Below are 23,281 nucleotides of genomic sequence, written 5' to 3'. Positions count from 1 at the left end.
ACGTATTTATTTGTATTTATTTGAGATTTATTTTGTATTGCTTTATGTATTTTAATTTTTCGGCGATTCTGATGTCTTTTTTTTTTTGCTCGTCTTGGGCTGGACTGCTGTAACACATCAGTTTCCCTTTGGGATCAATAACGTCTTATCTGTCTATCTAGAAATATTAACTTGTTGAATTGAACCTCTGATATAAAAACTGAAAAGGGGAAGATCAAGGGCGTGATACACTTCAACCCTCCATCATTTCTGGGGATGATACAGTACATGTATGATTTATTTGCTTGATGGGGGAGAGGAAGATTGGTGGAGGCCTGCCAGTAATGACAGCCATTCAATTAACCCAAGAGTCAGATCTGTGGGAATCGGGATCTTTCTTTAAGAACTGGATTTGGAAGAACAATACTACATACATTTGAGAACCACCTGCTATATTTGTTACTCATACAGTACATCACAAATTTTGTAATAAAGGATATTGTTAAACATATGCACATAATTGTTTGTTTTTCCTGTAAAACCTGCTTTTCCACATCAGTCAAATCTTTCCCTGGCAACTTTATTGTGTATTAGGCATTCAGTACATAGTTATAATAAAAACATCTTCTGGGCAACATGTACTGTAGTAAAATGTTTAGAATTAGAACTTTTAGAACTTTAGAATATTGTGTATAATAGTATAAGGCGATAAGTATAAGGTTTAAAACACTCAACCTATTCTACTTTCTTAGAACCTGCAGTGAAACACAAACCCCAAAACATAATGGAAACTATGGGGAAGTGCATTTAAAAAGGGAACGTTTTATGTACAGAGGATCTTAGGAGTCTGAAACAAGTTGGCCATGCTGTTTGAAATGACACCCTCACTTCTTTCAAGAATAATCTGGTTAAAAACCATGGATTAGTTAGCTATTGTGCTTAGAAATTAAATAAGATAGATGAGCCAAATGCCCTTCTTTCTTTTGAAAACTTCCTTAAGTACTATAAAATGCATTTTTAAATTGTTTTTCTACACAGGAGATACAGCTCACCCGGTTTTCAGCTGTTTTAGATCTTAACTTTTTGACCAAGTTCTGCTTGATTTCTTTTGTTTTGAAGCAGTAAATCAGAGGGTTTATCATGGGTGGCACCAGGCTGTAAGTCAGAATCAGGACAATGCGGAAATCAGTGTTTATCGCAATATTCACACTGTTTGCTAGGTAAACAAAACACCTGGGAAGGTAATAGAGAGCTATGATACACAGCTGAGAAGAGCAGGTGGAGAATGCTTTGTATCTCCCTTCAGAGCTCGCAATCCTCATAACAGAGAGAATGATCTGAACATAAGAAAATATTATAAAGAAAAGGGGAATGAACAACACAAGGATGGCACTAATTAAAGCCACTAAGCTATAGGACCTGATGTCTGCACAAGCTAGCCTGGTTATTCCTATGTGATCACAGTAACAATGTACAATAACATCGGGCCCACAAAAAGGCAAAGTGACTGCCCGAATGGCTGAAATAGCAACAATAAATACTGTTACACCCCATGAAAAAGCACACATAATGAATACATTGGTGTTTTTAAGCAATGTTGAATACCTGAGAGGGTTACATATTGCAATGTAGCGGTCGATTGCCATTATCATTAAAAGAAATGAATTGACTGATCCCAAGTAATGGACAAAAAACATTTGTAGGAAACAAGCAGAAAAAGGGATAGCTTGGGAGCCGAACCAGTACCTGGCAATGAGTTTGGGCAATGTAGTCGTACTGAAAGCTAAATCTGCCACTGCAAGGTTCCCGAAGATGAGATAGGTGGGTTTCTGCAGGTTTTTCTCAATGATGAGGACCACAACAATAAATCCATTCCCAATTAGAATTGCCACGTAAATGAGAAAAAAAAGAGCAGACACCAGTGAATGATATTGTGGCAGAAGTCCAGGGAAACCCAAGATGAAAAACTCTGTGATTTGGGTTCTGTTTTCCTCAGGCATGGCAAGCTCTTCATGTAGTGTACTCTAAAACACACAGAAAAAAACATGCTAAAACATGCTTGAACATTTCATGCAGTGGACACACTTTGAAAAAATGGATGCAGATTCATAGTGATTTCTTATAGTGTAATATAGGAGTTTTGCTGTGATATTTCAAGTAATGCCTCTTGAGTCCTGCAGTACTCATTACCAGCATATTAAATTCAGCCTGTTCATGCAATTTTCCCTGACTTGAAGTGGCATACTGTAGATTTGACCACATATCGTATATTCAGTAGGAACCCATTTAGAGTATATTGCCAATTTTGTTAGTGTTTTACTCGTATAACTGACTGTATTGGTGTTTCATTTGAAAGACAAATATTGTGATTCATCCTATGAACCTTTACTCCTCTGACTGGCTTTATCACTATTGCATTTAAAAGAAATATATTGTGATTTGTCATAATATATTTGCAGAAAACTGCAAGAAGAGATTTTGTCACCCCCTTATTGAAGCTCAGCATTTTAAATACAATTTATAATCCACATGCAGTATAATAAAGAGTTCAGAGTGGAGAACTGCCTGAGTATGTGAGCTGCAGAGGTACTAGTTGATGATTCAACATCTTAAAATAAAATAAACAAAGAAAAAATAACTTTTTAGCTGAGGAGTCTTCTTCAGCTGTGTGGTCTGGTTTATGTATAGTAGATTTGTTAATCTTTAAAACCAGTCTCATTTTGTGCCATTTTTTAGAAACAAAACAAAATAATGTAAGTCTTTTTAATGTGGCAATACCATGATTGTAAAATGAAACTTGAAAATATTTTTTTCCTTCTGCAAAATTGTATTCTGGGATTTTATCATGGACTCTCAATGAAAGAAAGTCTTAGTTAAGTACTAACCATCCTGAGTTATACTGAATCAACTGAGCTGAGCTGTACAGTAAGTGAAAGCAGCCGAACATTTTTTCCTTACCGTTCAATGTGTAACTGCTGCGATTATGCTCTTCAGTTTTAGACTGACTCCTCCTATGCTTGACAGTATTTAAATACAATATCTTTCCCCTTGGAGTGCATTTGTTATTCATATCAATTCTCTCCAAAGGGAGATAAAAACCTCCCCTTTCTTGTTTGGCCTGTTAGATACTTGATCCATGGATGCCATAAAGAAGTTGTTAGTTCCATGCAGCCACCATTCTTTTAGTAAATATGTGCATCACATTTCCGGCCTAAATATGCTCTAAATACTAAATTCTCTCTAAATACAACAAAAATAAAGTTCAATTTGTTCCTTTTATGGATTTCCTTTCATAAGTTCACCTGAATCAAAACACCAGAGTGTTTTATGCATTTCACAAAGAAGAATTTGTAATTCTCCTGGTGTAAGACAGGGTTAGGCATTCCTGGACCGAGTTACATAGGTTTTCTAGATAATTTCAAAGCAGAGTCACCTCAAGAGCAGGTAGAAGTTATTAAATTGGTCCCATTAAGCCAATAATTTAGGTTGTTAGGAATCACATTTGAATGAAATCCTGTAGATCACTGGCCCTCCCCTGCCCACTCCTGGTGAAAGGCATACTATTCAGTACATTCATTTCACTTCACATAAGGGCGTAATCAGGCATTTTTGGAATATAAAGGCCACACATTGGAGGAGGGATGGTTGGAGTTTTTGGATGCTGGTAGATGCTTAAGTCATGAATGAAGCTTTCTGGTCTTCATGTCTTTTGATCACTTTGTTTCTATGTGTCTGTAGACCCTTGAGACTGCCCTAGTTGAGGGTGGGGTCTGCCACACTTCCAGTATCAGTGTTTTATTTAGTTTATTCTTTTATAGTTTTGTTTGTCTTGCCTGGTTTAAACAAAAATGGATTGATTTAGAAGAAAATGTCAGACACCTAGTTATCTCCCTGCAGAATTTAAACAGTGCAATGAGTAATTGAGCTGCTGCAGAGGAAGAAATGTCTGTTATCTGTATGATGCCCCAGTACCCATCACCAATACCTTAATTGTCTTCATTTTTGAATTTATGTCAATGTCAATAGTTTGATACAAATTTGATTAAAATCGCAGATTATCTGAGGTGGTTTCTGAGATAATATGGCTCACCATGCTTGTCAGTGTATTTGAACACTGCTGGATTTTAACATCAGCTAAGGACAATAACGACAAATCTGAATTGGACATCTGTAAAGCTAAAAATGTTGTTTCTGTTTCAAGCTGTGATAAGTGATAAGTAGTATCTCAGTGTTTATCATCTGTACAAAATATGTGTAAATGTTAGTCTAAAAGCATCTGACAGACTCTTATAATAAAAGTACCCTTTCTTAAACGAGAAGAATAAAGAAAAGAGAAACAAAAAGATAATGTAGATTATCTTTTATTCTGTTAGATGTGGGCTACTTAAAAAATGATGTAAAATACTTAAGCAGATTAGAATTTCATAATAAATATCAGTTTCTTTTTGCTGAGTTTCAGGCTGCTAAGAATTAGTTCCTTATTTGTTTTTTTATCTTCATATTAGTTTACACTTCTGGTAAACATTACATCAATAAATCTGGGACAAAATGCACATCAGGAGAGACCTATCATTGTCTTTATGTGTGCAGGTTTTCAGCAAAATAAAGTATACAATTTTGATTAAATTTTGATATTGGTAAAATATTTTCATGAATTGATCATGAATTAGGGTGGCATGGGGGCACTCTGGTTAGCACTGCTGCCTTGCAGTGTTATGTCCCTGGGTTCCATAACTGGGATGCTATCTGTGTGGAGTATGTTCTCCCATGGGTTTCCACGGAATGCTTCCTCCCACATTCCAGACACACTGGTAGGTTAATTAGCTTATGGGAAACCTGACCTTGGTGTATCTGTGACCGTGTGCCCTGCGATGCATTGATGTTCCATTCAGGGTGTATCCAGCCTTGCGCTTGGTGCTTGCTAAGGTAGGCTTAGTGACCTTGTGACCTTGTACTGGATAAAGTGCTTAGAAGACAGATGAATGGATGATCATGGATCATTGACCATGATATACTTGCATGACTTTGACTTGCATAACACTAACTAACCTCATCAGTCGGCGAGTTGATAGGATATAGGCAATTAGCTTATTTAATTAGTGGAATTTCAAGGAGAAGCTTGGTAGCGAGTGTGACGGAATTACACAGAATTATCGTGAACAACAGACCAATCGATGGGGAAGTCCATGAAGTGATGATCTGGGCAGGACTGTCTAGTCACCACAGAACTGCCCTTGTAATGATTAGTTGCTACAGTATTTGACTTTATGGTGGTACATTGATCTCATCCTGCCAGATGAGAATGTGACAACTATGCTTTGGATACCCTTCTTGCCCCATTGAACATCAGTGGGATGAGACAGCAACCTGGTACAAAGCCATAACTGCAAATGTATATCTTGTATTGTTATGACTTTCATAGTTTAACAAACCCCTGTTTAGCATCCCTGTTGATGACAACCTTTAATCTCAATCTACCTAATTCATGCTGGTTCAAAATGGCTGTGCACCTGCTAAAACAAGATTTTGTTTTCTTGTGGGAAACTTTGTGAATTTATTGCAGGTGTATGTAATTGATTTCCTCTGAAGCCCAGTAAAGTCTATAAAAGAAGGCAAGTATGAAAAACATTACAAAGCAGCACAATACTGCTTTATAGATCCCTCCTAACCTGTGTAATTTTCTGGATTTGTCAATCTATATTCTTACAAAAATGCGTATTATCATCTCTTCAAATCCCCGTTTGTTTCATTTTAAATAAAAAAATATATGAAAACAATAACAGCACAAGGAAATAAGTGTGATGCAAGGCTTTGAACTGCAGTTACTCATTTTTAACAGCATGCCCTAGTACAATAGTGTGTATGTAGTTCCACCATGTGGTCCCTTTGCATTACTGCAGTCTAACTCCTGCACCATGGATGAAGTTTACAATATACTTACCGTACATTCTACACTCACATGCCTTAATAAGTAAATGTTAATGCAACAGTTGTAGTTTTGGGTAATATATCTAAATATTTCTGAATCTACCTAAATATATCTAAATATTTAGAATTTTATTCAAATAAAATAATTTAGTCCTTGAAACAGACCTCTTCAACATAATGGGCATCACTTTGTTTTGTTAGTACGTCTTCTTTTGAAATAAAAATGAAAATGAAGTGCGAAGCTGGCTGCGCTGGATCAACAGTATTAGGCATCAAATACAAAATGACAAATTGAGACATTAATTGTGAAGCCTTTTTTCAGATTATTGTAACGCCCTCGCCTGGTGGTGAGGAGGAAGCACCCCTAGGCGCTCGTAGTACCGCTGGGCATGCTGGGAGTGGTAGCCGGGTAGAGTCTGAGGGTCAGCACGATGACCAGCGGCTGACCCTACCTGTGTAAATAATGTCCTAGTAGTTCTAGTGCCCTGTGTAGTCTTATAAGAGTATAGCTGTTATGAATCCCTGGTGGGTAGATACAAGGATCCTGTGCAGACGCAGGCACGGGTAATAGATGAGGCAGGAGAACAATCCAAAACAAGAGGCAAGGTCATGGTCAAAAGGCGAAAGGCAAATCGTAATCCAGGGAGATCACCGGTGGCAAAAAGTCCGAGGCGAGAGGCGAGGTGCAAAGTCGAAAAGGCAGAAGGGGTGTCCAAAAACCAGAATAAACGAGGTACGGGAAAAAATGCCAGGTAGAGCTCTCAAGGAGTAGACTCAATACCGAGCAGTGGGAAGCAGGTGAAGAAGGTATAAATAGCACTGCGCACCGCACGGTGGAGTGTGAGCAGGTGGTTTAACTTGTGCGGCGGCGTTTGTTAATAATCACCCGCTGCTGGGGCTGATTAGCTCGCTTACGAGTTGGTCTTGACTGCCTGGTGGTCGTGACAATAGCGTGTTGTTAAGTAATTACCACCCTAAAGATGTGTACGTGTTCCGTCAGTCTCATGTGCGTGTATATCCTGTGTTTGGCTTTGTGTGGTTGCTAATGAATAAAGCTAGCGCTTGGTTTGTTAATCACGTCTCCACTGGTTCTTTGTTCTGAAAAGAACCTGTAAATGCTACATTGGTGTCAGAAGCGGGCAGGATGGACAAAGCGTGGCAGACACTACCCGATTCTGTTAAGCACCGGCTGACTCTTAAAGAAACAGAACCCATCGGCAGCGCACATAGGTCCTGGGTGCGACAGGTGGCCACAGCCCTTACCAGGGCTACTCAGTAGTGGTCCCGCCGGTAGAATTGGGGCGACTGGCCGATACTCCTGGTCAGCGGGTGCCCCAGAGAAAGGATACCCTCCCTGCCGGAGCCGACCAGCGATTCCCACACCCATAAGCGCTGGTGCGACCAGGTCGCTACGACGGGGAAACACCTTGGGAAACCTATGAGGCGCAGTTCCAGCTCGCGGCCCGGACGAATGGCTGGAGCCGGGCGGAGATGGCCGGCCACCTGGCGGCGGCGCTGGAAGGAGCGGCCTGCCAGGTGCTCCTGGACGTCCCGGAGGAGGACAGAGGCGAATACACTGCGCTGTCAGCAGCTCTCCAGCTGCGCTTCAGTGTGGAGGTGGCGCCGGACTTGATGCGGGAGAGGCTGGCCCTGCGGCGGCGCTGACCAGGAGAGCGACTGGGCCCTGTTGCCGCTGATGTCATGTTCCTCGCCCGCCGAGGATACCCAACTTTTCCCCGGGAGGCGCAGTGGGAGATGGCTCTCCAGGCCTTTCTCAAGGCCCTCTCACCCGAGGAGCTGCGGCGCCACGTGCAGCTGGCCGCGCCAACATCGCTGGAGCAGGCCTTGGCCCTTGCTACACAGGCTGAGGCCGTTTTCGGGGTGGCTGGAAGCACCAGCAGACGCAGTGCGCCCTGCCGGCTGACTGAGGCGGCGACGGAGGAATCCAGCGAGGGGGAAGAGGAGCCAGCCCATGCAGCGACCCCCGCGGAACAGCCCCGCACGCTGATTTGAGAGGACACCGAGCCCGGTTCTGCCGGGCACCCGAACCTCGCACTCCTCGATCGGCGTTGGGAAACGGGAACGGGGCTGCTCAGCGCGGGGAAGGCCGCCCTTGAACACCTCTACCCCTGTTCCGGAGAGCGCTGTAAAGACCAGCGCCCCTCACGCCACCGTGGGGCTAGTCGGCTATAGCTGGGGCCTGTACCTCCACTGCCAAATCGAGGACCAACCCTGCCTGGCCCTTCTCGACACCGGTTCATTGGTAACCCTACTCCGGCCGGGCATCCTCCCTGACACCGAGGGTACCAACCCCCCCAGGATGGGAGGCCTCCAGCCTGCGGCTAAGGACCGTGACGGGACAGCTCGCTGCAGTCCGGGGGAAACAGGTGCTTGCCTTCCGTCTAGGTACAGCGACAGTGGGCCACCCCTGCTACCTCATCCAGGAGGACTGCATTCTGGGGCTGGACCTACTTCAGTGAGTGGGGGCCAGTTTGGCCTTGGGCTGGCAGGAGTTGGTGTGGCAGGGGGAGCAACTTCACCTGGTGGAGGGCAGACCCGGCGAAGGCCGAGGGACGCGGGCTTGCTGGAGCTGGGGGAAAAAGAGGCAGTGGCAGCGGCGGCGGCGGCAGTCGCCGGGGCAGACCAGGCCTGCGAGCCGGGGAGTGAGCGTGCCGGATCCTGCCCCCGAGTCAGCCGGGGGGCCAGACAAGGCGGTGGCGGCGGGGGCCGAGCGTTGCATAGAAGCAAGCGTGCCGTTGAGGACCTCTACCAGCGGAGCTGCAAGGGTCTCGATCAGGACCAGGGGCAGCGGCTCCAGGAGCTACTCGCCCAGAACGAGGACCTCTTTGCGGCGAGAGATGAGGACTGCACCCGCACTGCACTGGTCCAACACGAAATCAACACCGGCGACGCTTGGCCCATCCGCATCCCACTGGGACGCATGGTTCATGCCAAGCGGACCGCCGCTGAGGAAAAGATCCGGGAGATGGCCGCAGCGGGGGTGATTGAGCCCTCTGCGAGCCCATGGTTGGCGCCAGCTGTACTGGTAAAAAAAAAAGACGGCTCGTGCAGGTTCTGTGTCAACTACCGCAAGCTGAACGAGGTCACCCGGAAAGATTCCTACCCCCTGCCAAGGATAGATGACGCCCTGGACTACATCACCGAGTTGACCTGGTTCAGCTCCCTGGACCTCCGCTGCGGCTACTGGCAGGTACCACTTGCTCCGGATGCTCGCCTGAAGACGGCCTTTTCCATCGATCAGGGCCTCTGGCAGTTTAATGTCATGCCTTTTGGCCTGTGCAATGCCCCAGCGACTGAGAGGCTGATGGAGACGGTGCTGGCATCGGTCCCGCGGAACCAGTGTGTGCTGTATCTGGACGATCTGCTGGTTCATGCCCGGGGTTTTGACCAGGCCTTGACGAACCTCCAGGCGGTGCTGGGCTGCATCGGCCGTGCTGGCCTGAGGCTCAACCCCCGCAAGTGCGAGCTCCTGCGGCAGGAGGTGACCTTCCTGGGACATGTTGTTGGACCGCGAGGGGTGGCTACGGGCCCAGGTAAGGTCGCCGCAGTGAGGGGCTGGCCGACTCCACGCACCGTTGCGGAGCTGTGCAGCTTTCTGGGGTTGGCCTCGTACTACCAGAGGTTCGTCCGGGACTTTGCCAGCATCGCTGCCCCGCTGCACCGCCTCACCGACAAGGGCCGCCGTTTCGACTGGGACTCGGGCTGTGAGACGGCCTTCGGCCGGTTGCGTGAAGCTCTGGTGGGGGCCCCCGTGCTGGCCTACCCCGACCCGTGGTTACCGTATGTTCTTGATACCGATGCGAGTAACTCGGGGGTGGGTGCGGTGTTGGCACAGGAGGGGCCAGATGGGGAGCGCGTAGTGGCCTACTATAGTCAGGCTTTGACTAGGGCTGAACGGAACTACTGCGTGACCAGTCGCGAGCTGCTGACGGTGATGGCGGCGGTCCACCACTTCAGGCCGTACCTGTTCTGGACCCGGTTCCGGTTGAGGGCCGACCATGCGTCCCTCACCTGGCTGCTCCACTTTAAGGAGCCGGAGGGGCAGATGGCACGATGGATAGAGATCCTGCAGGAGTACGACTTTACTGTCATGCTCCGTGCGGGATCTCGCCATCTCAAAGCAGACGCTCTCTCAAGGCGCCCCTGCGAGGCCGCGGACTGTCACCACTGCGCCCAGCGGGAGCAGCGTGAGAGGGCTGTCCGCACCGTGGCGGAGGCGAGCACCGCGGCCACGGCCCGGGAGGGGCCGCTGGGGGTGGGCCTGTCAGACCTGGCGCAGCGTCAGGCAGCTGATCCTGACGTGGGGCCGGTGCTCCGCTGGAGGGCCCCGCACCCAAAGTCCGTCAAGGCCCTCTGCACCCTGTGGGAAGCCTTGGAGGTAAAGGACGGGGTGCTGCGCCGAGGGTGGCGGGTACCCTCCAGTGGCGAGGTACGGTGGCAGCTGGTGGTGACACAGTTGCTCCGCGGGGCAGTGCTCCAAGTGGTGCACGGCCAGCTGGGCGTGGGGCACTTCGGCGGTAAAAAAACCCTGCAGTGTCTCCGAGGCCATTTTTATTGGGGTCTTTGCCACCGGGACGTGGAGCGGTATTGCTGAACGTGTGCGGTGTGTGTAGTGCAGAAGGGCCCCCCCAAGCGCTCTCGGGCCCCCCTCCAACAACACCAGGTGGGGGCTCCTATGGAGGGGGTGGGGGTGGACGTTTTGGGCCCGTTTCCGCGCACCGAGAACGGCTACGTCTTGGTGGCCATGGACTATTTTACGAAGTGGCCGGAGGCTTACGCCCTCCCGGACCAGAGTGTCCCCAGGGTGGCCGATGCACTACTGGAGGGGATGTTTGCCAGGCTGGGGGTGCTGGAGGAGTTACACAGTGACCAGAGGTGTAACTTCGAGTCCCAGGTCTTCGCCAGAGTGTGCCAGCGCCTGGGGATCACTAAGACGAGGACCACCCCTCTGCATCCCCAGAGCGACGGGTTGGTGCAGCGGTTTAATCGGACACTTGCCACCCAGCTGGCCACCCTGGTGTCCCGGCACCAACGGGACTGGGACTGCCACCTCCCCCTTGCACTCTGGGCGTATAGGACCGCGGTCCAGGAATCCACTGGGTGCACCCCCGTGGACCTGGTCTTCGGCCCGCCGCCCAGAGATGGGTCAGCACCGCCGGCTGGACGGGACTACGAGTGGGACCTGCGGCAGCGGATGCGGCTGGTGCACAGCTTTGCACGGACCCACCTGACTCAGGCGGGGGTCCGGCAGAAGTGGCACTACGACCTGCGCTGCAGGGGGCCTGCCTTCCAGCCCGGGGACTCGGTTTGGGTGTACAGCCCGCGCCGCCGCAAAGGCCTCAGCCCTAAGCTGGCGCCGTCGTGGGAGGGGCCCGCTGAGGTACTCGGGATGGTGGGCGAGGTCTGCTACCGTGTCCGGTTGCGAACATGGGGTAGAGTGGTGATCCTGCACCGAGACCGCCTGGCCCCCTACCAGGCCCGGGAGGAGGAGCCGTGTGGGGAGGCTCTAGAGGAGCACCCGGGGCTGGAGCCGGCCGATAGTGGGGCGTCCATGGGTCGCCAGCCGTCACCGCGGCGCAGCGGCCGCTCACGCAGGGTTCCACAGCAGTTAGCTGAGTACGAGTACAGCCTGAGGGGGGGTTGTTAATGAATAAAGCTAGCGCTTGGTTTGTTAATCGCGTCTCCACTGGTCCTTTGTTCTGAAAAGAACCTGTAAACGCTACATTATGAAGGCAGTGCAAAATATTTAATTGAAACAATTGATAATCGTATAATTAAAATGTACTGTGAAGTATTAGAACTCTTCAGTTTTTCTTGCTCAGAAATGTTTATGTTTAAATTAAGAATGTGTGAGAGTTTACTTTGTGAATGACACTTGACAAGGGTTCTGGATTTTATTTGGTAATAGGAATGTACAGGTGACCAGTAAATAATTATAAGATGTCATGTATTGTATTGTTCTCTCTTCAATTTTTCCTATTCAGCATAGAATGAACATCTTCTTGCTTCAGCTTGAGCAATTATTATAACGGACAAAAAAAGTAAGTTTACATCTTCCTCTACTGGTCACATGTAGTATCCTACCACTGACTACCAAAAGGAAGTGGTATCCAACAACTCCCTTCTTATCAGCAGCAAGGAACTTTTCACAGTTCCTTCGACTATGACGTCCCTGCAGTGATGACGTCGATTTCCAGAACCAAGCACTCAAAATACACTCAGGAACTCCTGGTCTAACATAGGCATTCCTTCCCTTCCACCCTTACACACTTCCTATCCCCAGGACCATTAACGACAACATTTCCATCCTACAGTCTGATCCCTCCACTGGGGCCCTCTTTTCTGACCGCCTCATCATCTCATATCGCCGATCACCTAATCTGCACAACCTTCTTGTTCACAGCTCCCTTGACCACCCTCAGCAACCATCCATACCAGGCACTTTCCCTTGCAACAGAGCTCATTGTACCACCTGCAAGTACACATCACAACACCACACTCATTCAGGGCCCCTCAGTACAATTCCGGATCACTCAGATGACATCTTGTACCTACAGCAACCTTATTTACTGTATCTCTTGCAGGAAATGCCCAGCCATCTACATTTGGGAAACAGGAAGGAGACTCAGAGACCACTTCAGAGACCATGTTAGGGCTGTGAAGATTAAAGTTAAACATGCACTTCTTGTGTATACTTACACTGACAATGGAAATACTTACGGCCTTAAAACCCTGATTTTTCCCAACAGGAAATACAGTTTCTAACATTACAAATCTTTAACTTACATTTACATACCTTTTGGTCCTCACTACTGGTTTTGGATTTGGATTTATAATTAAAGAATAGTGAACATATGATTAGACAGGAAATGTATCTCTTGGTCTCAGAAATAGTAAGTTATAGATTTAACCTTTTAGTTAAGAAACACTACTCAGCCATGAATAAAGGCTTTGAAATTTAGATTTAAGTTATTGCTATGCATGGCTTCTAATTAAACTTTTTTTTTAATATAAAACATTAGGAGACACTTGCAGAGACCTGAATACACCCAGCAGGTTAGATTTTAGAATCTGAAGCATGATACACTGGGCTGCAAATAAATCTTATACTGTATGTCTTCCATATCTTCATGTATGATGAAATGATACAAGCTGTGCAGAAACATGTCTTTAGCGATTCTACTGTCTACCCACATTTAAAAGCTATTTAGGAAATGGATAGTGTCATATTTCTTTAGGTGAAAGCTCGTCTTTAGCACCCTTTATCTGATCTAAGAGTGTTATACCACAATACGTGTTACAATAAAATACTGACCGAAGTCTGTAACGGTATACAAATGTTCACTTTATTAGTAAAAACAAACTGTAAAAAACTAAAAATCTAATTTGTAGGTATATATATTATGTAAGGGAACAAGTAATAGGTTTATTCCATACTGAAAAGAGAAGAAAGAAAACACAACGTTTCGGCCATGGAACATTCTTCAGGTGTGAGGTGTCAGGTGTTTCTTTCTTCTCTTTTCAGCATGGAATAAACCTATTACTTGTTCCTTTGCAGCCTATGCATGCTGACACAGCTACCAACCTGAACTATTTATTATCGTAATGCTTATGGCCGACATTACAGGTGATGTCACCGCCCTTCCCTGTGAATAGCAGGGACCGCAGCCATCAGGCTGACGGGAGATCTTCCTTTAGCTCAAGTGGCTGGGTCCCTGTTGAGAAACCCCGGAGGCCCGGGTTCAAGTCCCCAGTGGTGGGGGGCCGACCTGAGGCAGCAGTGGCGTGGGCGCATAACCACGTGAACCCGAAAGCGCTGTATTGGTGTCAGGAGCGGGATGGGATAGCCCTTCACCAAGGGTGGTGAATTAAGCAGAGATTCCCCTTTAGCTCAACTGGCTGGGTCCCTGTTGAATGACGCCGGAGGCCTGAGTTTGGGGGGCCGACCTGAGGCGGCATACCCACGTGAACCCGAGAGCGCTACATTATGTATTACATTCAAATTATATATGCATGTTTCCATAATTATATACGATTATATTCAGGGGAATGACATCTCTCTTAATGTGTATTTTTTCTACTGGAAGCTCTTACCAGAGCTAATAGTACCAGAACTAATAACTTGCTGAATCAAACCTCTGATATAAATACTGAAAGAGGCAAAATCATGGTCACGATACACTTTAACCCTCCATCATTTTTAGGGATTATGGATGCATCATTTATTTGCTGCTTTCATTGAAAGAAGATTGGTGAAGGCCTGCCAGCCATTCAATTCACACATTTTCTGAATATTGCAATATTGCAATCAATAATAACTGATAAATAAAAAAAGACAAATAAATAATGTTAAACACATGCACATATTTCTTTGTCTTCTCCTGTTAAAGCTGCCTTTTCACATCAGAAGAAATTAGTTTCTGGCAACTTTATTGTTTAATGGACATTCAGTACAAAAGTTAAAATATAGCAGTGAACACTTGGTTGCTTTATGTTGAAATCTCAGTTTATATTGAAACCATACACAAAGTAATGTGCCTGAATCAAGAAAAAGAAAACAGAAAATTAGGAAATGTAGTTAAAACTTGAATTTAAATTTAAATACAAAAATAGTGCTGCCCTGGAATAAGTACAGAGAAGGCTGATCATATACATTCTGGGATAAAGCAGTGTCTTACACTTAAAAAGAAATTTAAGACACTCAACCCAATTCTTTACATCCAGCAGTGAAACAGAAACCAGAAAACACAATGGAAACTTTGGGAAAGTAAAATGGAATTATTCAATGCTCAAAAGGTTGAGGGAATCTGAAATAAACTACCTGGTCATGCTGTTTAAGATAATACTGAGGTTTTTTAAAATAATTATCAGCTACTATAATTAGCATCCAGATGACCTAAATGGCCTCCTTTCTGTACTACTTATTTTCTAAGTAGCAGTATACAATGCTTTTTTTCCAAATTATTTGTCAACAAATGAGATACCTGTACATCTCATCCGGTTTTCAGCAGTTTTAAATCTTAACCTTTTGACTAGGTTCTGTTTGATTTCTTTTGTCTTGAAGCAGTAAATCAGAGGGTTTATCATGGGAGGCACCAGGCTGTAAGTCAGAATCAGGACAATGCGGAAATCAGTGTTTATCGTAATATTCACAACATTTGCTAGATAAACGAAGCTCCTGGGAAGGTAGTAGAGAGCTATAATACACAGCTGAGAAGAGCAGGTGGAAAATGCTTTGTATCTCCCTTCAGAGCTCGCAATCCTCATAACAGAGAGAATGATCTGAACATAAGTAAATATTATAAAGAAAAGGGGAACGAACAACACAAGCATGGCACTAATTAAAGCCACTAAGCTATAGGACCTGATGTCTGCACAAGCTAGCCTGGTTATTCCTATGTGATCACAGTAACAATGTACAATAACATCGGGCCCACAAAAAGGCAAAGTGACTGCCCGAATGGCTAAATTAGCTACTATAAATATTGTTATACCCCATGAAAAAGCACACATAATGAATACATTGGTGTTTTTAAGCAATGTTGGATACCTGAGAGGGTTACATATTGCAATGTAGCGGTCGATTGCCATTATCATTAAAAGAAATGAATTGACTGATCCCAAGTAATGGACAAAAAACATTTGTAGGAAACAAGCAGAAAAAGGGATAGCTTGGGAGCCGAACCAGTACCTGGCAATGATTTTGGGCAATGTAGTCGTACTGAAAGCTAAATCTGCCACTGCAAGGTTCCCGAAGATGAGATAGGTGGGTTTCTGCAGGTTTTTCTCAATGATGATGACCACAACAATAAATCCATTCCCAATTAGAATTGCCACGTAAATGAGAAAAAAAAGAGCAGACACCAGTGAATGATATTGTGGCAGAAGTCCAGGGAAACCCAAGATGAAAAACTCTGTGATTTGGGTTCTGTTTGCTTCAGGCATGGCAAGCTCTTCATGTAGTGTACTCTAAAACACACAGAAAAAACAGGCAGGAACAAATTAGAACATCTCATGCAGTAGAAACACTTTCAAACAACAGATGTAGATTCTTAATGATTTCTTACAGAGTAGCACAGGAGTTATGCTGCAATACTGTATCTCAAATAATGATTCTTGAATCCTGCAGTACATGTTACCAGCACATTAAATTCAGTCTGTTTCCTCAGTTTTTAAGTGGCATAAATTCATAAATTAATATTAGATATGTATCATATTTTTCAGTGGGGAATTCATTGTGAATATGTGGCCAGTATTTCAGAGTTTTACTCATGTGACTCACTTTATGATTATTGCATTGTAAATAAATATATTGTGATTTGTCAAAACATATTTGCAGAAAACTGCAAGAAGAGATTTTGTTCCCCTCTTGGAGCTCAGAATTTAGAACACAATATATAATCCACATCCAGTATATTGAAGAGCTTGGAGAAGGGAACTGCCTGAGTGTGAGAGGTGCAGAGGAACAAGTACTAGTTAATTCAAAATTGAAAAGTTAAAAAAAAGATATAAAATAAGATATAAATAAATTAAAATAAGAGAACTTTTGATCTGAGGAGTCTTCTTCAGTTGTGTGAAGAACAGAAGAATACTCCACCATTAAAAGTTGATATTTGTGTTTATGTACTGTATAGTTTTAATGAATTATTTGTGAATCTGTAATACTAATTAGTCACATCCTGTGTCATTTTTTAGAACCATACAGGAGATTATGTAAGACTTTTTAATATGTCAATACGATGGTTGTAATGATAGTTGAGTTTTTTCCTTCTGAAAAAATGTATTTTGATTTCTTTTTACTTTGTCTTGAATAGTTAACTGTTACTCATTGTGTTTCACACTTGCAATGTACAGTTATTGTGGATGTATGATTCTGACATTTTACTAATCGTTCAGAAAAAAATAGAAATGAGGAAAAAAATATAAAATATTTTTGGTGTTTACATTTATTTGAGGTAATTTGTTCACTAAACTCACTTTGTTAAATTACTACTAAGACATCTGGGATTTTATCACCTACTGTCAATGAAATAAAGTCTTTGTTTTGCACTAACCACCCTGATCATAAGTGATCTGAACTGTAAATGAAAGCAGACAAACTTTTGGCCTTACCTTTCACTGTGTAACCACCGAAAGCATGTGCTTCAGTTGTAGACTGACACTTTATGTGCCTTGCACTATTTAAATACAGTATCTTCCCCCTTGGATTGCAATTACTATTCATATAAATTTCCTCCAAAGGGAGATAAAAATCAGTGTACCTATTATAAAGAAAAAAACAGTGTTTCTAATTGACTAAGTAGAAGCCACAAGTGACATTTTATGTCACAACTTCATTATTATAAAAACATTATCTTTAACAATTGCAATTTACAATTAACAAGTGTAAAAATTTTTAAAAAAATATTGCATAAGAAATAAAAAATGCTAAATTTTGTTTTGTTGTGAAAATGTAATTTTGATTGGTCATTCTTGAGTTTATATTTAAGAAAGTTTGCCTGTATGCCAGTCTTTCTTGCTTGGCCTGTTAGATACTTGATCCAGGAATACCATGAAGTAGTTGTTAGTTCAATGCAGCCACCATTCTTTTAGTAAATATGTGCACATTTACTAGTTAAATACATTCAAAATACTAAACCCTCTCTTCAAACAATTTAAATGATGTTCCATTAGTTAATTTTATGAATACAGCTCAGAAGAATCTGTAATTCTCTTATTGTTTTGGTGGGCAAAAGACAGGAGTGGGCAAAAGTCTGCAGTACATAGTCTGTAGCCTGCAGTACAAAAGTCTGCTCCTGGTCTGCAGTACATACTGTAGGTTTTCTAGTTCTTTTCAAAGCAACATGAAGTAACAATGTTACTTAACAAGTTTAATAACAAGAAGTTATTAAACTGGTTCCATTAAGCCAATAAGAAGATACTGTGTACAATTCTAGGTTGTAAGAGCCATGTTTGAATGAAATCCTGTAGATCACTCACCCTCCAGGACTAGGATTGCCCAATCCTCGTTTAAACATACTATACATACATATATAAAGGGGTTCAATTACAGTTGATCTGCCACTGGAGACCACTATAAAGCGTGAAGTCATTGTAAATAGCCATAGTGGGTGTTAATTACTTTAATTAATAAATAAATTAGTGGAAAAACTGAGAATTTCAGATTCTTCACGGTGCGTAGCTACAGGGAACAGAAGCTACTTTTTCAGTAGATATAATAGTACATGAGAATATTACTAGCTATTTTATGAAACCACTATTTGATGATATTTACTAATGTATGGCTAGGAAATGTTATGAATGCTCACAAAAAAATGTTTTAGTGCAAACATGACTTTCCTCATTGCTAACACACTGTTGCTTTATCCCAGTTGCCAACACAGTAATAAATCTGCACCAGTCACAAGGAGTCTTAGCCCAACAAACAGAGTTTGAGTTTCTTTTAACACTTGGCCAAGACAAGCAATGTTAATAATGTATGAGAGATTGTGACTTAAAAGTATACTGTCTGCTGAAATGGTACCTTTCAAATAAAATTATCAGGAAACTGTAAATGGTTTTGGTGACCTTTAAATTTTAATTCTTTCTGCAAAGCTCTAATGTCAACTGGATCCCTGACAAAAAGTGATGTCATTTTTTGCATAGGACTCGTTGGTCTGTGAGCTGAGCTCTTAACCTTAAAGTCAGGTTAAGAGTAGAGGAGCAGATTGAGTAGAGGATATTTTACTATAGTTACTTAACTGATACAATTCAGTCTTGCTTTGTGCAACAAAAAAATCCTGACTTTAGTGAACATGTTTACTAAAGTTATTTAGGTAAAGGGAAACCATAGCCCCACTTTAGCAGACCAGTTGTTAAATTTTGGTAACAAATTAATGGATTGTATCGCAAAACCTTATACATTTTGAATTTAATGTAAACTTGTGAACTTTGTGAAAGTACTGTGTAGTGTGCTCTCTGAAGGCACCAGTTCTGTAGGATTTGGGCATTTACTGGGACAATTATTAATTGTAGCAGTAAATCACAAAATGATTCTTTTGATGGCCTTAGAATCCAACCATGCGATATAACTCAAACAACGCACACACACAGGTACTAATACACGAGGATACATTTATTAATACATAGAATATGCATATAAACCTAACAGATCTTATCGAGAGGGTTATCAGAATACAAAAGATATATATTATATAAAGATATATATTATTAGATATATTATTATTATTATTATTATTATTATATATTCCGTCAGTTACGAAGTGTTACACATATCAAGAGGACATACGTTCAGTATATCATTCATTTAGACCGTTTCGTAATTGAACTTGGTTACAACTTCTACATTAGATACTCAAAACAAGTACATAACTCTTAGGAATTAAATTGATATCAACTGGTTGGGATAACAATTGAATTCTCGAGCTGTAATGCATTGAAGTTGAATACTCATCCAATCTCTGGGGATTCAGATCTCCTGCGGACTCAAAGAAACAGTTCCAGGCTTGTTGCTGTCCAATCCGCGCTGTCTGGCTAGGTGCCAGGCTGTGCTGTGCGGTTTGCGACGGTGCGCTGCAGATGCTCACTGACCAGCTAGTTAGTGTTGGCTTTAACTAGCAAAGTTTGTGCACAGGAGAAAAGATGACTTAGGGTCCCAGCAGGTCAGGAAGAGGACCGGTTCGTTTCTTGATGAAGCGCTAGTTCTGAATAGTGATGCAGCTGTCCACAGTTCCGACCTGTTCATGAGGCTTGCTGCTGGTGCTAACCTCGGGTGGATCCTCTGGTTACTCTCTGGCAACCTCCGCTCTAGACTCTTAGAACAAAGGAAAGTTCTGACACTCGGACACACTGGCCGTTCCGTGGTTGTCCGGGCTGAGTCTCAGGATGGTCAGGAGGCGCGCTGCGAGAATGTCTTGCCCTTGGGAGCCTTCTGCTCCTGGGCCGTCCTGCCCTGGAATTCTCCTTTGAATTCCCTTTAGAAAAGTCCGAAAAAGTCTCTCAGGCCCTCTGTGTTGCCTGTTTTTACCTGGAGGAACTTCAGCTCGTTAATTGGCTGAAAGTTCCATGGGCATCAGAGTCCCACGTGGGTTACTTGGACCTACCAGTCCCTGATTGGTTGATCAAGGTGAGATATGAGTCACTTGCTCCTGACACTTAGGAATGCAGTCCAGATGTCCATCTGGCACTCCCTTAGGCGCCTACTCCGATAGGCGCCAATGGATGACCATTGATCATGATAGCCAGGCTTGGCTAAGTGCATCCCCATTTGGGAGCTGTCCCTTATCAAAAGAAAACATCTTTAAATCAGCCTGCATGAATAGTTTCTCTGTGGCTGCACCACAGAGATGAACAGAGAGATGGGGCCTCATTTGGGAAAGCACCGCAACACTTAATTCTGTCTTATTAACAAGCATTGCCGCTACAACTGTATGGTTGACATGTTGCAGGCAAATGAGAAACTGCTGGCCTCACCAAGGGCGACAGCAAGAGTTTGAATTAATTATGATGTGAAACCGGCCCTTTCTGCTCTCTAGTCACTATAAGCAAATGAGAAACATGGTCTCCTAACAACATTAATCCTTTTTTATCTTTTTAAACTTGGATTAATATTTTAAACAAATATAAAAACACCAGAAGAAGGCTCCACAGCCAAAACAGTGTTTCCTTTCTTCTATTTTCAGTGTGGAATAATCCTTTCACTTGTTCCTTTGCAGCCTACACATGCCGACACAGCTACCTACTTGAACTATTTTAAACAGTGCCTCACTGTCGAGCATTTGGCTCAAATTCCTTGAGAAGAACCTTCAGTTTTGTTTTCCTTTTTCAGTTCAAGGAGAATTAAATACATTGGGACACATATTTTCTCTCCTTGTTCCCATAGGAGACTATAAGCAATAGGAGCAAGTTATCATTTCCCATATTTTACAATAATGCACAAGACTACCTCTGCCCCTCTGAGGTTACTAGCATTTACTGGGCAGCTGAGGGATCTGCAGCTGCTGAAGAGCCTTATCAGGAAATGTAATTAGTGATGTGTTGTTTCCCTTCTGAGAAATAGGGAATTATACCTTTCTATTTCTGATTTCACATGTCAGTCATTGCATTACATATTGTCCAATAGTCGGAATAAACAATTACCTCATCTTATTTTACAATGAGGGAAAGTACCCCATTTTCCCAGCCTGTTGTTGTTGGCTTTTTTAAGTCTGTTTTTATATTGGGTATGATCAAAAGCTCTTGACAGATAAAACAGAAAAAGAACAGGAATGGGCAACTCCTGTTCTCAAAGATTTAATGCACATCTGGTCTTTATCACGCACAACGAGATAATTTTCATACCATGAATAGGCAGCCCTGGCACATTTCCCATTGCATTGTACTGCTGGTCACATAATGATTAATTGTATTTTTTTAGGAATATTTATTCCAATGGATCCCAAAGTGCTTTACCTACAGTACAGAAGATTCAAATGTCAACCTGTAAGGTGCGACACCCATCGAGATGACATACTGCAGCCACTCTGAGCCTGCAAGCCAATTTCATTGTTTTTTAACTGAGAAATTGCTTCACCTGTGAAATGAAGAGGGGACTTTAGGAAGGTTAGATTCTTCATGCTTCTCAGGAATGAAGGAAGAACTCTGGGCCTCACTGTTCTGTTCGAGATGCATTCTGTTAAAAACTGCTGGGACATTGTTTGGAAAATATACGTTGTTACATGATGTTTTCATATTTCCTGCTTCTTATGCATTTATACAGTACATATTTGTTTTTATTATCTTGGTTAGTTTTAAATCATTTTTTGCTTTGCTTTGTTTCAATTGCAAACGGAAGAGATTTTTTCAGTTTGGACAGCAATCTTTTTACCTCTGAATCTTTTCATCAAGCTCTGTTTGATTTCTTTAGTTCTGAAGAAGTATATGAGTGGGTTCACCATGGGAGGGAGCAGGCTATATAAAAGGATTGTGAGGATGCGCCAATCAGCGCTGATTATGACAAGCAGCAAGTTTGCTGTATAAACAGTGCAGCGGGGAATATAATAGAGAGAAATGATACATAACTGTGTGCTACAAGTGGAAAAAGTTTTGTACCGACCTTGGGTGCTTGCAATCCTCAGTACTGAGATAATAATATGACCGTATGAAAATATAGTAAAAGAGAGAGGGACCAGTAACACCAACATAGCTAAAACAAATGAAACCACTGTACTAAAGGTACGGTCATCACATGCTAAGTTTGTAATGGAAATAGAATCACAGTAACAGTGATTAATTGTGTTGGGTCCACAGTATGATAGTGCTAACTGGTGAATTGTAGTCACAGTGGGGAAGATCCAGGATATCAGCCATAGCATGCAACTAAGGATCAAGATTGTCCTGTTGCTGATCAGCATGTGGTACCTGAGAGGGAAACATATTGCCACATAGCGATCCAAAGCCATCAGCATCATGATGAATGAATTCAGTGTTCCAAAATAATGTACTAACTGCTTCTGGACAAAGCAACCCACAAATGAAATACTCTTCAGTTGAAACCAATACCTGACAATGATCTTGGGCAAAGTGACCGTGCTGAAGCATATGTCTGACAAAGCAAGGTTTAAAATGATATTATACATGGGTTTCTGGAGACTTCTTTCTAAGAAAAGCAAAGCAGTTGTCAGGATGTTGCCGATCAAAATGGTCACATAGACAAGAAAGAAAACCAGAGCCACAAGTGAATGGTATTGAGGCTGAAGTCCTGGGAAACCAACAATGATAAACTCCTTTATGGACGACTGGTTTGTGTCTGACATGGTGAACCGATGTCCTCGGAGTGAGAAAGAAATCTGAAACACAAATTGATCTAGCATAAACATACAGCGACTTAGTTAACATTTAACACATACAGCATTCATGGTTTATTGATATAATTAGTGGTATTTACTTGTAAACTCAGTAAACTCCCTGTTTCACAACCCTGAAAAATCTAAAAGTCTTTAGAATCCACAGAAAGACAACACCTCATTTGTCTCAACATCTCAATTTCCCAGATAACATCAATTCTAGATGAATAGTTGACCTGAAATATTGATTTTAATCCATCTGACAAAAGCATTCATATCTCTTTCTGCAATGTTTTTTTTGTCATAGAATGCTTATAATGTTGCTGAAGTTACTGTACCTACTATATTATTTTATCTTAGTGTCAATGGTTAATTTGAAACAGAATGACTCATAAAGGCTAAATCAAATTTCCAAATAGTGTTTATTCAATATCAATTTAATTCTCAGTGCAGAACAAAACATTACAATTTTAACTACCACAGTGCTTACAATATACTGCAAATATTTGCATATACTGTATAACCAAAGT

The 23,281-nt window shown here is 43.0% G+C and overlaps 3 protein-coding genes and 1 pseudogene across 4 annotated transcripts; all 4 read right to left on the bottom strand.

Annotated features, from left to right (window-relative positions):
* Window positions 1–974: 974 nt before the first annotated feature.
* Window positions 975–1,979, bottom strand: LOC148658329 (olfactory receptor 1E16-like). Its single transcript, XM_088640999.1, has one exon. It carries the CDS (start codon window positions 1,977–1,979, stop codon window positions 975–977), a length of 1,005 nt encoding a protein of 334 aa, XP_088497125.1.
* Window positions 1,980–9,242: 7,263 nt separating this feature from the next.
* LOC148658328 (uncharacterized) lies at window positions 9,243–10,477 on the bottom strand (annotated as a pseudogene).
* A 4,412-nt stretch (window positions 10,478–14,889) lies between these two features.
* On the bottom strand, window positions 14,890–17,247 carry LOC148658327 (olfactory receptor 2AT4-like). 2 transcript variants are annotated; one of them, XM_088641942.1, is made up of 2 exons: window positions 17,239–17,247; window positions 14,890–15,879 (listed from the first exon to the last, which is right to left on the bottom strand). In XM_088641942.1, exons 1-2 carry the CDS (start codon window positions 17,245–17,247, stop codon window positions 14,890–14,892), a joined length of 999 nt encoding a protein of 332 aa, XP_088498068.1. The 2 variants fall into 2 exon arrangements, with proteins under 2 accessions (XP_088498068.1, XP_088498069.1); XM_088641943.1 differs by lacking the exon at window positions 17,239–17,247 and having other exon boundaries at window positions 14,890–15,892.
* A 4,496-nt stretch (window positions 17,248–21,743) lies between these two features.
* Window positions 21,744–22,721, bottom strand: LOC148658326 (olfactory receptor 1500-like). Its single transcript, XM_088640994.1, has one exon. It carries the CDS (start codon window positions 22,719–22,721, stop codon window positions 21,744–21,746), a length of 978 nt encoding a protein of 325 aa, XP_088497120.1.
* Window positions 22,722–23,281: the final 560 nt, after the last annotated feature.

This window comes from Lepisosteus platostomus, chromosome 7 (genome assembly GCF_059453375.1).
Source record: "Lepisosteus platostomus isolate fLepPlt1 chromosome 7, fLepPlt1.hap1, whole genome shotgun sequence".
Lineage (NCBI taxonomy): Eukaryota > Metazoa > Chordata > Actinopteri > Semionotiformes > Lepisosteidae > Lepisosteus > Lepisosteus platostomus.
This window is presented reverse-complemented; position numbering and strand designations above follow the sequence as displayed.